The 14,918-nt window shown below is 51.8% G+C and overlaps 1 protein-coding gene across 4 annotated transcripts; it reads right to left on the bottom strand.

Moving 5' to 3' along the window:
* Positions 1-1,200: 1,200 nt before the first annotated feature.
* On the bottom strand, positions 1,201-13,751 carry FXYD2 (FXYD domain containing ion transport regulator 2). 4 transcript variants are annotated; one of them, XR_004903800.1, is made up of 9 exons: positions 12,826-12,840; positions 12,703-12,746; positions 9,752-9,986; positions 4,858-4,896; positions 4,592-4,666; positions 3,007-3,043; positions 2,802-2,832; positions 1,952-2,527; positions 1,201-1,350 (listed from the first exon to the last, which is right to left on the bottom strand). XR_004903800.1 is itself a non-coding variant. In XM_036028515.1 (8 exons), the coding sequence occupies exons 1-7, from the start codon at positions 13,399-13,401 to the stop codon at positions 2,808-2,810; spliced, it is 255 nt and encodes an 84-aa protein (XP_035884408.1). In that variant the 5' UTR covers positions 13,402-13,751; the 3' UTR covers positions 2,341-2,527; positions 2,802-2,807. The 4 variants fall into 4 exon arrangements, 2 of the variants coding, with proteins under 2 accessions (XP_035884408.1, XP_035884407.1); XM_036028515.1 differs by lacking the exons at positions 1,201-1,350; positions 9,752-9,986 and adding an exon at positions 13,394-13,751 and having other exon boundaries at positions 2,341-2,527; positions 12,826-12,852; XR_004903801.1 differs by lacking the exons at positions 12,703-12,746; positions 12,826-12,840 and having other exon boundaries at positions 9,752-11,293.
* Between the last annotated feature and the right edge of the window lie 1,167 nt (positions 13,752-14,918).

Raw genomic sequence — 14,918 nt, 5'->3', positions numbered from 1 at the left:
ACTGTGGAAATACCCAGTGTGAAATGAAAGTTCAGACTCTCCCAGTCCATGAGACCTTCGTGAACAGAGAAGGAGAAGTGAGGAGAAGGGCCCAGACCAGGTAGCTCACAGATCTCAGATGGCCCCCAGGACCCGTGGTTCTCAGCACTGGCTGCTCCACAGAGTCACCTGGAAGCTTGCTGAGTGTCACCTTGAGTGAGACTCCAGAACTGATATTCATTATGTCTGGAGGGGATGCTGGGTGTCTGGTGCCCTGCACAGCACCCCACGTTCTCTGGGTAGATAACTTGAAGCCCCACATTTCATGGGATCGAGGGGCTTGCAGCAGGGGCAAAGAGGGAAAGTGACTCACCCAGGACCATTTTCCCACCAGAGCAGCAGACTTTTTATCTGAGTTGGCATACTCAGAGCCTGTACATGGGAGGACCCCCCCAAAACACAATTATCTTCTGGAAAATGGGCCCCTTGGAGTACAGGCTTCCCCCGCTAGGTGAGTGTTCTAGGAACCCATCTGTATCAGTGTACCTACCAGCTGGCATTGTTGTGAGAGGCTGCGTTCAGCTTCAGTGAATCTTTTTTAAAGACTCTTTCAACACATTTGCCCATTTCATGATGGGTGATTTACTAGTGCACCTGCCCACACGTCTCTGGGTGTTCAGCAGTTTTTGACCAAAACCAGCGTGACCCCTGTGCCCCACCCTCCCTAGTCACCTGATCTCACCCTGAGTAACTTTTTTTTTGTTTCCCCAGGTGAAGAAAGTCCTCAAAAGGAAACATTTTGCTCATGTGGAAGAATTGAAACAAAAAATGGCAGAAGTACTGAAAGGCATCAAAATCTGAGTTCAAAAACTGTTTTGAGCAGCGGAAAAATGTTTTGATAGGTGTATTATATCAGACAGAGAGTACTTTGAAGGTGACTAAAATTAATACATGTAAGAATAAAAAATAATTTTTTATAAATAAATTTTTGGGGATTTTTTTGTTTGGTTTCCCCTCATATATAAAACATTCTTCTCTTCACTGCCCCAGGTGGTCCACAGGCCTGGAGTACCCCCTCTTCCTGTTGCTACATCCAAGAAGCTTCAGGAACTCCTGAAGGCCCCCTAGGGGGACCTGCTCCATTCTTGTTCACACCTCCCACTGTCGTGGGCAGCCCAAGTGTGTGCCCTTCTCGTGTAGAAAAACACTGAGTTCTGTCTAGGGGTTGGCTTGTCACACTTTATTTGTCACCAGTGAATGAGCGCACATGCAGAGCAAATTCTGAAAGGTAAGGATCGTCTATTTTTCTTTCTTAAGACTTTCTGTGCTTAAGCCTTCTGTGATTCTGTAAGGACTGATGGTCTTCAGGACCTGGGGGATAGTGGATTAAGACAAAGAGCTTAGTTCTCAAGCAGAATGGTGGCTTATCCTGCCTCTGTTTCCTGAATATACCCTGCTTATTGTAAACTCGGCTAACACGCTGCTATCTTGGGCTCTGCCCCCCCCCCCCCCATCCCTCCCCTCGCCTCCCCTCCCCTCCCTGCAGGGGAGAGGCCTGCAGACCCAAATGTGGAAGATGGACACTAGGTGGTGCCATGGTCCCACCATCCCCTCCGGCCTCCTACAGGCCCCCCTAAGGAGAGGGAAGAAGATAGAACTGCCCTGGGGAAGCACACTCTACTGCAAGGGGTCACCAGCATGAGTAGGAGGGCCAGCCTAACACCATCTCAGGCTGAAGTTGTTTTGCGTAGGGGCCTGCCAGATGAACAGGGGCTACAGCAAGGTAACAAGGGCCCTAGCCCTGGGATTAGCCAAGCCAGCATGAATGAGTAGGTCTAGATGAGGTCCACTGGCCCCAAGAGCAGAAAGGGGGTGACCTGAGCTTAGCACCAGTGTCAGGAGGCATGTAGGGAGAGAGCATGTGCTGTGGCCTGCATTCCCCCAGACCACCCGTCTTGTCATATTGGTGCACTTGGGGAGATGGCAGACCACATAACATGGCCACCAGCTGCCACACTTTGGGCCTCCCAGGCCTGTCTGCAGCAACTTCCAGCAGGATAGTTCCAACAGTGACACTCAGAGCCTGGGCAGATACCCAAGCAGCACTCGGCAGACCCGATAGCTTTGAACCTGTGACATTCAGACTCCTGGGTTTCTTGTTGCCTGGCATTTGGAAAACAGGCTGAGTCCTCTGTCCAGGGCTCTTGGTAATGCAGGGGCAAGGAGAGGCCTACTTGCTTTAATAGGGTGATTAATCAAAAAGCAAGAGAAACCAGGCCGTACTGTACTTAACTTGGACAGATGGGTCATGGCAGTTACAGGAGAGAAGGTGGGGGTCGGGGAGGCAGGCTAAGGAAGGAGTCATCTCTGAGCTCAGCTTTATTATTAGGAAGAGGTGACATGGGGTACAAAGAGGTGATGCCCATCCAGGGGTCACATGGAGCCTGGTGCCTCCTTCAGCCTGAAGGCCTGGCAGTGCTGGGACAAAGGTCTGCAGCTCAGGGAAGGCTTTTCAATTGTCTCCAGTGCCATAATGGCACAGCTGACTCTGAAAGGACGAAGGCAGGTTTTGGGCTGTGATGGGGCAAAGGTGGGGTTTCATTTCATTCCTCATTTATTTACCTTTCTCTGGGGCATCTCTGCAGCACCCCACCCCTACCCCTTGGCCACAAAGCCATGCCAAGCACTTGACCATCATGGGCGACAGTCTGCCTGGCTGATAAATGGAGGAACCTAAAATTCTTCCCAGCCCAGTCCCAAGCTCTTCCTTACTTCTCCACAGCCCTCCCTGGCTGCACCCCTCCTGCCCCTCCCAAACATACCTGTCGTTACAGCTCATCTTCACCGACTGGCCTAGGATGGGAGAAAGAAAAAGAGAGAAAGGTAATAGGTCGGTAGGAAAGGTAGTAAGTCTAGGATCCCTGAGGTTGGGGCCCCCCAACAGGCTTCAGAGACCACAATTCTCAATCTGTCCCTTCTTCCCCCGTCTCCACCCACCTCAGTCCGTTATACAATGCAGGCACTTACCGATGCTTCTTTTTGCCCCTGCAGCGGAGTCTTTTGCCTTGAAGAAAGAAAAGAAGTTGATTTCCACAGGCCTCTCTCTTCCAAGGAGATCCTGTCCTCCCTGGAGGACTCAGCTTTGCAGTATTCCCTTCCTTCTCCCTGCCAGCACCTAACAGAGGTCCTGGGGTGTGGCTTGGAGGCAATAGCCAAGCATGTCTCTCTTTATACAGGGCTGGGCTGAGCCCATGCCAGTCAGTCAGCTGGTCCATAAATACTGACTGCAGTGTTCCTCAGTGGCCCATGAGCTCATGAGAGCAGTGGCCAGCCCCGGGCCATCACGGTGCTCTCAGCACTGTGCTGGGCACAGAGCAGCTAGTCAATAAGCTCTTGGAGTTGGTTAGCAGTAAGTCCAATACTGCTGTTCTGGCCTGTCTGCCATTGCACCATCTGCTCAACCACCACACACTGCTGCCCTCCAGAAGCTTCCAGGAGAACCTGGGGGAACCATCACATCTGCAGACAACAGCCTCGAGGTGGAGTGGCATTGACCATGGCTGGGTTACAATCCCAGGACACAGGACTGTGTTTGCTACACTTTGTGTCTTCTTTTCACTCATTGTATTTCTGTGTATTTTTCTTCTGGTTGCACCAAAACAAGTCAGTAAGTATTCATTAAGCCCGTGCTGTGTGCTTGCTGTGGCTGGGGGATGAACAAGGACCCTCCTGTCCCCCAGAACACACCATATCTATGTTGGACCCTTTGAAGTGTTTTCTTGCTGCCATGTCTTTGGGTGCTAGCTTTAATCTCATGAGGCAAGTGAGATCACCCCTACTTAACAGATGAGCAAACCTTGTCCCAGGGAGTTGGGGTAAACTGGCAGTGGGGCCTAAGACTCTGGCTGTCAGCCACATTTGCTTTCCAGCAGCAGGTGGGGAGTGGGTGCAGGGTGGACACCCCTGGTCCAGTTAACCAACTCTGCTTCTTATTGGCTGTGGAACTGTGGGCAAGTTGCCACACTTCTCAGTGTGGGTCTAACTTCCCCTAGAAAATGTGGCCATGCCCTGGTGTTGCTGAGAAGCAACACCTATTAAACAGCCTATTAAATAGGCTGGATGTAGCTCAAGCCAAGAAAGTGCCAGGTCTGAGCATGCAGGGTATCCAGTAGAGGTTAGTTCCCTCCCTTACTTGAGTGCCCAAGTCCCAGTTACACTGGAACTTCCCAGGGTCAGAGGTGGGGGAGTCAGATAGCCTTACTTGACTCCCCAACCCCACATTTACTCTTGGCAGCTCCTCCTGGGTCCACTAGAGGGTGCACTTGAGAAAGATGGAACTTACTCTGTGTAGCCCAAGGACCAAGTAGGGTGACACCCCAAGATGCCTCTCTTCATCATCAGGGTGTCCCTCAGTTTCTACATTTGGCATAAGGTAGTGGGGTAGAGCTGAGAGATTCACTCCTCCCTTCCAGGATCTGGAGAAGGGGTTGAGAGGGCTCTCCCCCATCCCCATCTGAGAAGCCAGCCTGAGCCTGAGTGGGCTCCGCAGCTTTGAGAAGAGATGTGCCCCCATCCAGCACCCCCCTTCCAACATGAGGCTGGCCCCACTTACTGAGAATGATGATGAGCCCCACCACGAAGGCCAGAGCAGCGAAGATCAGGCCCCCATTGCGGACAGTCTCATAGTCTGAAGAAGCGGAGGGCAAGGAGGTAGGGTGGGTTACCCAGGCACTCCTCCCCTCAGCCCACAGTAACAGCAGCCCCACAGTAACTGGGGAAGATGGGGCACATACCCAGGGCTGGGAAAGGCTGGGAACCAATTGGGAGTGCATGGAGGCAGGCTCAGGAAAGGGAGGAGGAGGGGCCCACCAGGCTTACCATAGTAGAATGGGTCCACATCCCCCTTGGGGCTGCCACCTGAAGAGAGAGCCAAAGACAAGGTGAGGGGCAAGTCACAGATGGTAGAGTACACTAGACACAGAAACAGTGGAACTCTGTCCTTCTTGTCCCAGCACCCCCACCCCAGGGTCCAAATGGGCAAGGGTAGGCTGGTGAAGAGAGACCCCTAGAAGATGAGGCTGGTGGTCTGCAAATGCCACTGCCAGTAGAGACATCTGCCTTAGGCTGCTTCAGACACGGTCAACCTGGGACCAAATACTAAGCATCCAAAGCAGGGAGCCATGCTGTCTGTGGGGCTTCTGACAACTCTGGGAGAGGTCAATTTTTTCTTCTCCTTGCTCTATACAAAAGTAGGAAAAGATCAAGAAAGACATCTCCCATTAGACTCACCAGTGGCCTCTCCTCATAAGACTAACCAACTGCAAGGGGCTTAGCAAATATTTGTGAGATGCATGAATGGATGAATAGAAAAAGAAAGAAACTAAAGCCCAGTTTGGAGACTTGTCCAAAATTACAAGGAAAGTTGGAGGCAGAACTGGTCTTCAACCAGGTTTCTAGATGCTTCTTTCCTATGTGGCTATCCTCTGGGGAAAGCAGATTTATTTCATTAAAACAGAAACATTAGTCCTGGCTGGTATGGTTCAGCCAATTGAGTGCCCGTCTGCAAACCAAAGGATTGCCAGTTGGATTCCCAGTCAGGGCACATGCCTGGGTTGTGGGCTAGGTCCCCAGTAGGGGGTGTGCAAGAGGCAGCCACACATTGATGTTTCTCTCCCTCACTTTGTCCCTCCCTTCCCCTCTCTCTAAAAATAAATAAATAAAATCTTTAAAAATTTTTAAAAGAACAAAAGAAACATCAATATATAGTGCTTACCACATGCCAGGCTAAGGCTAACAAGGCATTAGCTTGTTTCACCACATAACAACCCTGTGAGGCTTTAATATTATTCCAGTGTAATCATGAGAAGATGGAGGCACAGAGAAGTTCAGTAACTCACCCACACGTACACAACTAGTAAAGAATAAACCTGGGATTTGAACCCAGAAAACAGGTTGCTAAGAATCTAGGTACTTAACCCTTTTGCTATGCTGCCTCTCAGGTAGTTGGAAGAAAGGATACTTTTCAGATCCAAGTCATCTGGGTCCAGTCCCTGCCTCCTGGGCTGGGGAACACTGACGTGGGACTGCTTAGCAGCCAGCAGCTGTCTCAGCTTTGCCCTCCAGTCCTGTAGACTGAGCACACTTGGCCTTGGGAAACTGGAAGGCAGTCTGGCCAGAGTTTTTCTGCCACTGCTGATGGTGGCCCCTCTTTCCTGCACTGTTTGAGCCCCTCCTTGGCACTAGAGAAGCAGTGCCCAAGGTCAAGGGAATGCACAAGTTGGCCCCTCACAGGCTGTGTTGAACTGTGCCCTAGGCAGTAGGAGGCCGCAGGGCCTGGTGAGCCCAGCTTCCCCGGCAAGCAGCAAGCTCCCTAAGCCAAAAAGAAACAGGCTAGGAGGGGTCTGCCTGGGCCTGAATGCCAAAGGCCAAGGGGAAGTTATGTGGACCCAGGTGCCTGTGGACACACAGAAGGCCTTCAAGTTTGTCTCAGTTCAGATCTTGTTCAAGGTCACTTGGGGAGTTAGTATCAGAGCCATGACTAGACTCATGGCTTCCTCACTACACCAGGAAACCGTCTCCTCCCTGACCACCTCATCTTGAGCCCTCTGATGAGCTGGCCCCTTCCCCCAAGCCTTCATCTGTTTTGCATCTGTCTCAAAGCCCACCACAGTCAGCAACGGCCCCCGTTGGCTGCCAGGGCTTGAGTCGCCCTCCATTACAAGAATCCTCCAGGGAGTGTGCCCTTTGCTGGGGGCTCTCCCCTCAAAACCAACCTGAGAGGGCTGACCAGAGTGGTTTGCTGCCTCCCCAGCCTGACCACCATCTGCCTCCTGCTGTGAGTTTAGATAGTCCAGAAAGGTGCAATGAACCAGGACAGGCTCGTGCCAGAAAGTCAAGATAGAAACTCGTCCCCCCAGTCCCAAACCAGCTGTCACCTGGTCCTGTGGTTCTGCCACTCAAGCTATATTTCTCTGGAGTTAAGGCAGGATCCTCTTTTAAAAGCAAATATTCATAAACAGGAGAGTGGCTCAGAGTGAGGGAGCAGTGTTTTGTACTCTAGAAGGAAGAGCCGCCAGGAAGTGGAAGAGTGTGACCCAGCTCTCCCCTCCAAATGTGGTCCAAGTAGAAGCTCTCTCCTGTTCGGCACACATTCACACATACTCACTGCCGTCCGTCGACACCCCTGCCATTTCCCCAATACACTGGGCTCGATTCTGCTGCCTTCCTCCTGCTGCCTCGGCTTCAGGGAGAGTACCTGGCCGTGGGGTGGCCAGGGATGAGGTGGGGGCATTAAACATTAACAGTGCCAGCTAATATTTACCCTGGTCACAAGAAAAGCCCTGGTGTGGACAGAGGGGCTCCCGCTGAGGTATGAGGAGGTGCTCCAAGCAGGCAGGGACAGGCAGGAGCTGGCTGGTTTTCCAAACCCTTACAAAGGAAATTTCCGAAGAGGAGGGCCAGGGATGGCAGGCTGTGGTGTTCTTCCACAGCTGGAGAAGCCACAGCTGGGGCTGTGGCAATAGGAAGTAGGAAAGTCAAACTATGTGCAGAGTGTGCTGTAAGCAGGAGTTAAAGTCCTGTTCCCATGGAGGCCCCAAACCTAGCCGCTGCCCCATCTCACCAACTAATGTGGAGATCACTGTTTCCACTGGTGGTTTTACTTGGTATGTAAGACTTCCCTGGGCTGGTCCTAAGGTGCCTGGTCCCCTCTTACCTCAAGGCCCACCCGGAGCCCTCCGTGCAAGGTCACACCTCTAGGCCTCTGCTGCCTTTCCTCTGTTATCTTCTTCATCCCGGAGCTGCATCCTGCAGCCCACACCTCAGTCAGGAAAACTCTCTCCCTGCTACCCCTAGCACTTCCCTTTTACAGCCACGGAGGGCCTGCCCTGCTCAGTATGGCTCTCTAGTTGCTTGCACTCCAGTTTCCAATGTTGCACTGCAGGTTCCTTCAAGAAGCAGCCACGCCTTACCAGAGAGGGAGAGAAAGTGCTTTTATAATTTACAAAGCACCTTCCTCACTGTTATTTCCTTGAGCTTTGTTTTATTCCTTATTTTATAGTCAAGGAGTCCTTTGCAGTCATTCCACAGAGAAGGCAGGGCTCTGGCTCTAGGTCACACAGCCATTGAGGGGCCAGGTATAGACTGCAAGCCGGCCCTTTGGCGGTAGGAGTCAGGTGCTTTTCCATACCTCTGATGCCAACTCCTCGCTCCACTGTGGTCTCCTTTACCTCAGGCACTGGTGCTGGGTACTTTGTAGGTGCTCAGATTCTAGGCTGAGTTCTAGTCAATTAAATTGGCCTCCAAAAAAAAAAGCTGGTGGTTGATAGTACCAAGGCCAGTGTTCATGTCCACTGGGGGTTGGTTAGTTATTCTAAAGGGATCGGAATCCATCTATCAATCCTCCTTTAGCAGTGGTACGGGTCGAAGTTTGAGTTCATTTCCTGGCTCCTACACTTGCTAAGTATATGGTGTCTGTTCTCTGTGCCTCCGTCTCCTCATCTGTAAAACAGGACTGCTGCCCACCTTACAGAGCAGTTGTGAGCTAGCACGGGGCCAGGGACATAGTGAGTGTCATCACTATTAGTGCGATATTTGTGTTGGCTGGAGAAATAATAGGCATTATTAACTTTCTGTTGAATCCTAGCTGTTGGACACAGAAAAGCCACCCACCCTCCCATGAGAGTGAGATGGAAAGAGAATGTCACACACAGCCTACAGCCCAGGAGCTAGCATACTGTCTCAGCTCTCTGTGGCTTTTAGTGCCAAGGGGTGAATATTCACGAGCATTTTATAACAGAGCTAGTTTAGTAGCAGTTGACCACTTGTCACACTCTGCATATACTGTCCACTAATCCAGGCTTGCTCCTTTTACATATAAAAAAACTGGGGCTGATCCTTTGCTTCCCCAGATGACTGTGAGGTGGCCAGGGCATTGTTGTGACCCCCACTGGGTGCAGCAGAAAGACTGAGGGCGGAGAGTTTGAAGGGCTTGTCTGAAATATCCAGTTAGTGACAAAGCCAGGGCTAGAAACCCAGGCACCGAGGCGGTGCTCCTGAAGCTTCTGCCGCTCTCCACACAGGCACTGGGTCCCCGATCATACATCCTCTTGGCATCTCAGTGTATTTTGTCTGTCTTTGTAAGCCACCATGGAGTCTTTCTGGAGTAATAAGGGATATAAAAGAACTGGGAAGATAGACAGATGGATGGATAGATGAATAGATGGATGGATGGATGGATGGATGGATGGATAGATAGGTGATAATAGACAAAAAGAGGAACAAGGAAAGTTGAGATTGCATTTTTGAAGTCCAGGTGCAAGGCACTGCTCTAAGCACTTCACAAAAATTAAGTCATTTAATTGTCACAGTTCTATGAGATAAGGAAGGCATTGTTATCACCCTTGTGTTATAGATGAAGAAACTGAGGCACAGAGAATTGAAATAACTTGCCAAAAGTCAGACATCTAGGAAGTGAAGAAACCAAGATTTGAACCCAGCAGACTGGTTTCAGCATTCCCACAGATGGACAGATAGATGGACAGATGGACAGGAAAGGAGACTATCGGACCAGCTGTCCTGCCAGCTCTTGCAGCTCAGAGATGGTCAGAGCGTGGACTGCAGTGTGCCCAGGGCTCCACACTGAGCTATCTTTTGTTTAGAAATCCTGCCTCTCCTGCACTTCTGGGGGCTGGTGGCTCTACCGGAAAGTAATGAGGTGGATACCTGTGTCAGAGTCTGAGAAGGTGGGAGGGATGGGGCTTAGGGGACTCACCCAGGTACCACCTGTCCATGGCAGGAGCTGCTAGCTGTGTCCAGGTGGGAGAGAGTTGTGAGGTGCCTGCTGCTGAGGGCCTGGATGGAAAGAGTGGCATTCCCTCCCTCCACACTTCAGCCAAACCCGCTGGAAGGAAGAGACAGACAGGGAGGAGGGGCTGGCAAGGGAGCCCTCACCTTGTGCCAGCCTGCCTGGGCAGGCTGAGGCCAGGGATCCATGTGGGAGGAGGCACCTGAGGAAGGGGGAGGCTGTTAGCCACTGCAAAGCAAACTGCAGCCTCCACACAGGCACCCCTCTCCAAAGGGATAGGTGCTACCTCCATCACCCTCTAGGCAACCCAGGGTGCCTGCCAAGGTTACCAGAACCCAGGAGGGCATGGGCTGAGGCCAAAGCCCACAGCATCACAGCCCCTGCTCTCTGCCCAGCCCCTGGTGGCTAAGGGAGACACTCAAGGGCATTTGGGTGTCCCCCTGGGCCTTTATTTAGCTGCACCTCATTCCTCCAGCCCAGTTAGGACTTTGCCCTGATGTCTCCTGTCCCAAGACTTCACTCTGTAGCTAGGAGTCCCCTGAGAGTGAACAGCAACCCCTTGGAAGCTGCCCTGGGCAGATGAAAAGGGGGACAGGATGTTTCCCAGAGGCATCAGCTGCAGCCTCCACTGTCATTTCCACAGCAGGGCAGAGCCGGGGAGCAGCTGTGGTGCTGGTCCCCACAGTACCCTGCCCTTCCTTAGCAGGACCCTCACATAGCCCCCAGTGACACTACAAGCTGCGATGTCAGACCCACCTGGAGACATTGTAGCCTCACGAAGCTGCTGAAAACTGCTGGTCTGTGCAAGAGGGGAATGGGCGGAAGACAGCGTTCTTAGACACAGGGCAGTTGTGGAGGGCTCGTCTCCCAGCTGCAGCCAGGAAGCAGGAACGGCAGAGACTCCCTGCCCTGGCTCACCCTCATCCCCAGTCCCTGGCTGCTGAGGCCTCTGACTGCCCAGAGTGAGGCCGCCACCAACATCTCTGTGGGTCTCCCTGCTTGGCCACTCCAGCACAGACACTGAAGAGCAGGGATTGGAAGATGTGGGTTCTGGCCCCAGCTTCTGACCACAATGACAACTCCCTTCTCTGTTCCTCCTCAGCTATACTTCCTCCCTGAGGGGTCGGCTAATGATGCCCACAGAGAGCAGCCTGGAAATCTCTGTGGAAGTGGGGAATGCACAGCTGGAGGGCTTTGATCCAGCTGGGCTGAGATCTGCCCTGGGGGTCCTGGCCAGGCAGCCCTGACTCCTGGCTGCTTGCTGCTTACCCCATGACCCCCTGAGATGGGGCAAATCTGTCCAGAGCAGCTCATAAAACCAGGACTTGTGACATGTTCCCAAGTAGAAACCTGTTCATTCACACTTCCCAAAGCGACAGAGTAGAAAATTCCCCATGTGGGTCACTTTGAGAGGTTCATAAATCTTGAGGTTAGATGGTACTTTAGAGGTTGCCTGGTCCAAACACATCAGTGGTCTGGAAATGTGGATATCTCAGCCATAACCCTCCCCCTCACACCCACACCCACCTCCCCACCACACACACACACAAACACACACACACACACACACACACACACACACACTCTGTTCCCTGCTCTGCGTTAATGCTGAGAAGGGACATAGCTCAATCTGAAATGAAAACTTTGTGTCACAGACTGAGGGACTGGACAGGAACTCCAAAGTTATCACCCAACCCCCTCACTTTACAAAGGGCTCACTTTCCTGCTCAAACCCTCCTAGGGTTCAGAGATTAAACCGAAGTCCCTTTCTGTGCCTTATAAAGCCCTTCTTAATCTGGCCTCAGTGACCTCCCTGATCTTGTCTCCAACTTCTGTGGCCTCTTCTATGCACTCCAGCCATGCTGTTCTCCTTGGTGGTCCTCTGACCCTCCAGGCATGCTCTGCCTCAGGGCCTTTGCACTGGCTACTTCCTCTACGTGAACACTCTTCCTTCAGAGAGCTTCCTGGCCAACCTGCTTCAGGTCTTTCTCCATAGACTGATACAGAAGACCCTCCTGGCACCCCAGGCTATAATTGTCACACCCACTCTACAACATTTCAAATCCCTTCTTAGCTTTATTTTTTTTTCATTAGCACTTATTATATTTGATAAGTTATGTTTTCCTCTTTTGACTGAAATTCAAGCTCCAGGAAAACAAGAATTTTTGTTTCTTATGTTCATTCCCACATTCCCAGTGCCTAGAATGGGACCAGGCACTTGGTGAACCCCCAGTTTTGTTAAATTAATGAATAAGTCCCAGGGGTAAAATAATTTCCCCACTGGCACAGGCAGACCCAGAACTTTAGTGCAGCCTTTTCCCATGAAATTACCTGCCCTATAATAGGCAGCAAGACCTAGCTTGCTCCCACAGAGAGAAGCATGTGGCCAGCACCTGATGGCAGGTCCCCCAGAATCCTTGGAGCGCTCCCCATTCCTGCCCCTCTCCTCATGCCACCCCCATGGTTGCCTCAGGGTTTCAGCAGAAGCTCTGTGACAGTGTTTATAAAAGTGTTTGTTTGCCCCTTCTGGGGAAGCCTGGGCATTAAGAGTCCAGGAGGTTCTATTCTTTTCACCTCACTCCCACCCAAGTCCTTCCTCAGGCTTCTCCCTTGTCTCCCACACCCCAGCTGACTGAGGCAGTCGGGTTGTGGCTGACAGTGGGGACAAGAAATATTCTCTCCGAGACACCCTACTCTCCTCCAGGGAGGCCCTGGTTCCTTTAACTCATGCGTGGCCCATGGTGCCCTGGAGAGTAGCCCAGGAGAGCCTCTCCTCCCACAAGTTTTGCATGCTGAGGCTAGACACACCCAAGGTTAAATCCCTTTGCATCCTGACTCTTCCCTACAGACTATGTGGTCCTGGCAAGGTCATCTCTCTGGGGCTCCTCTCATCTATAAAATAAGATGATAGCACCTACCTTGCAGAGTTGTTGTAGGACTTGAGATGATGTAGATAAAAAGCCTGGCCAAAAAAGGTCCTATTAAGTGCCAACTTCATTATCCTCACCCTGAGCTGGCCTTCCAGGAACAAAGGCACTCACCGTAATCCCTTCCCTGGGCTCAGTCCCCTGCCGGAGTGATCTTTAAAGCAAGATCCCAGAGCACCGTCCCCTCCCTGACCCTCAGCATGATCTCTCCCAGCCTACCACCCACCTGGCATCCCCAACCTCCCTTTCATCCCCAGACACCCACACTGCACGACTGTTTCCTGCTGGCATCTGGCCACGCTTCTAGTTCTTCCAGACTTTCCCAGGATATGGGGCCAAATGGGGTGAGAGTGCTACTCTGTCACCCCAGAAAGGCTACACAGAGTAGGCAAAATTCCCCCCACCCCCTCCCTTTGTTTGATTGTTCCAGGCTGAAGCCAAAGAGAACCATATAGCCACACTCCCAAGACCCAGAAATCAGGGAGATCTTTGAGAGGTATGGAGAGGTAGCCCCAACTTCCTCTTCCAACACTGACATGCCCCTAGGGCAGTGTCCTCAGTTGCCATGCCTCAGCATCCCCTGTCTTTCCCAAATAGGCCTCCATTTGTTCCCTGATTCTTCAGTCTCAGGGCAGCAGTCTGGGTGGTCGTTTTGGCTCAGTGGGGTAGGGAGGTAGCCTGCCAGAACATCAGCTGAGCTGTCTGCCTGGTGCTCAAAAACTAGTGACAAGGCAGAGGCCCTCTTGACCAGCCTCCCCAAGACTCAAATTTCCAGCTCCGCCAGACCGCACGTCTGGGCTCTACACAGCAGAGCGCACGCCTTGGACTCCAGGTCCCAGTCAATCTTCCTGCTGATGGCTTGCAGCTGGAAAGAGGCCAGAAGCCCCTAGAAAGCTCCGATTCCTGGCTTGGGTCTGTCCTCAGCTGCATGGCACATGTGGCCACTCGTAGGGAGGCTCCCAGGCACCATCTGTGCTGCCTGGAGGTCCTGAACCCCAAGGAGCACTGGCTCCTGTCTCCTGCTGTGTCCACAGATATCAGGATCACTGGGGGCTTATAAGGCAGGCCTGGCGGGAGGTGGGTCCTACAGGGTTCATTCCTTAAGTGTTGGCTTCAAGATGGCCGCACCATGGGGCACACAGGTCCTGGGAGTTGCCAAAGGGCAATGCACTCTGAGTCAAGGTTACTGAGGCATTTCTGCTCCCTGAGCAGGCAGGGGATGAGGACATTTTCTTCTGTTTCTACAGCTGGTGGACAAGGGCAAACCTGTTTGACCCACCTCTCCCACAGTGAATATACCCTGGAGAGAAATGTGTTCTTGACTTTTCTCAGAACTCACATCTGGGCTTAAACTAGAGCAGAGGCTGTTTCTCTCCAGGTGTAGCTCTTCTGTTCCAGTAACCACATCCCTCTTTATCTCTGAAAGCAGCTGCAGGCTAGCTGCCACCTCCAGAAAGACCTCCAGGAGCAGCCCCACCCCTGCTCCTTCCTTTCCTGTGACCTGATACGGCCCGAAAGGCTTGAATCTGGCTTTATAACTATCTGTGTTGTTTGTTTCACAGACTGCCAAGCCTATCCTGGCCTCCGTGAAGACTCAGATCATGATGACTGTGCCTCCACTGTCTGGTGCCCAGTTGTCCTCACTCCGTAGCAGTTCCATCCATTTTATCATTCTCTATAGTTCCCAAGAGCCTATGCCTCTTCCATCTGCTCTGCTCCTCTCAGGAACTCAGGCATGCAGGTTTTGTGATGCCCGTTTCACAGAGGAGGAAATTGCATTGGTGCATGGATGAGTCCAAAGTTAAACCCTGGTCTGACAAAGACCCAGGAAACCCTGCTATCAGAGAAAAGACAAAGAAATGAATTATAATATAAATATTAATAATATAATATCTACATGTAGAATTTTCTAAGTGTTTTTATGTCCACTCTATCACTTTGACCTTGTGAGGTAACAGAAAAGGTATTGATGGACCTGTACATTGGTACAGGTGAGAAAACCGAGGCTTAAGTGGCCTAGCTTACCCTATGGCTAGGAAGGGCTTCATTTTGCAGAGAAGGAAACTGAGAGATGCTAGACTCTGCCCAACCTCACACAGCTAGAGAGAAGAGGGGAATGCAAGAGAATGAGAATGTCCTGAGCCTCTTTCGGCTCCGCCAGACTGCGTCCAAGCCTGGATGGTGCGGGGTGGCCCATCCCCCAGCAG

This window comes from Phyllostomus discolor, chromosome 6 (genome assembly GCF_004126475.2).
Source record: "Phyllostomus discolor isolate MPI-MPIP mPhyDis1 chromosome 6, mPhyDis1.pri.v3, whole genome shotgun sequence".
Taxonomy (NCBI): domain Eukaryota; kingdom Metazoa; phylum Chordata; class Mammalia; order Chiroptera; family Phyllostomidae; genus Phyllostomus; species Phyllostomus discolor.
Note: the sequence above shows the minus strand (reverse complement) of the source record. Positions and strands in the feature narration are given on the sequence as shown.

Bases quoted from the DNA above. Each gene is read 5' to 3' on its own strand.
- FXYD2 (XM_036028514.1), bottom strand. From the start codon at position 9,851: ATGCCACTCTTTCCATCCAGGCCCTCAGCAGCAGGCACCTCACAACTC. The intron at 3,044-4,591 runs GTAAGTGGGGCC...TCTTTCTTCAAG, and splicing joins GGGGCTCATCATCATTCTCA to GCAAAAGACTCCGCTGCAGG. The intron at 2,833-3,006 runs GTAAGTGCCTGC...CTCCCATCCTAG, and splicing joins AGGGGCAAAAAGAAGCATCG to GCCAGTCGGTGAAGATGAGC.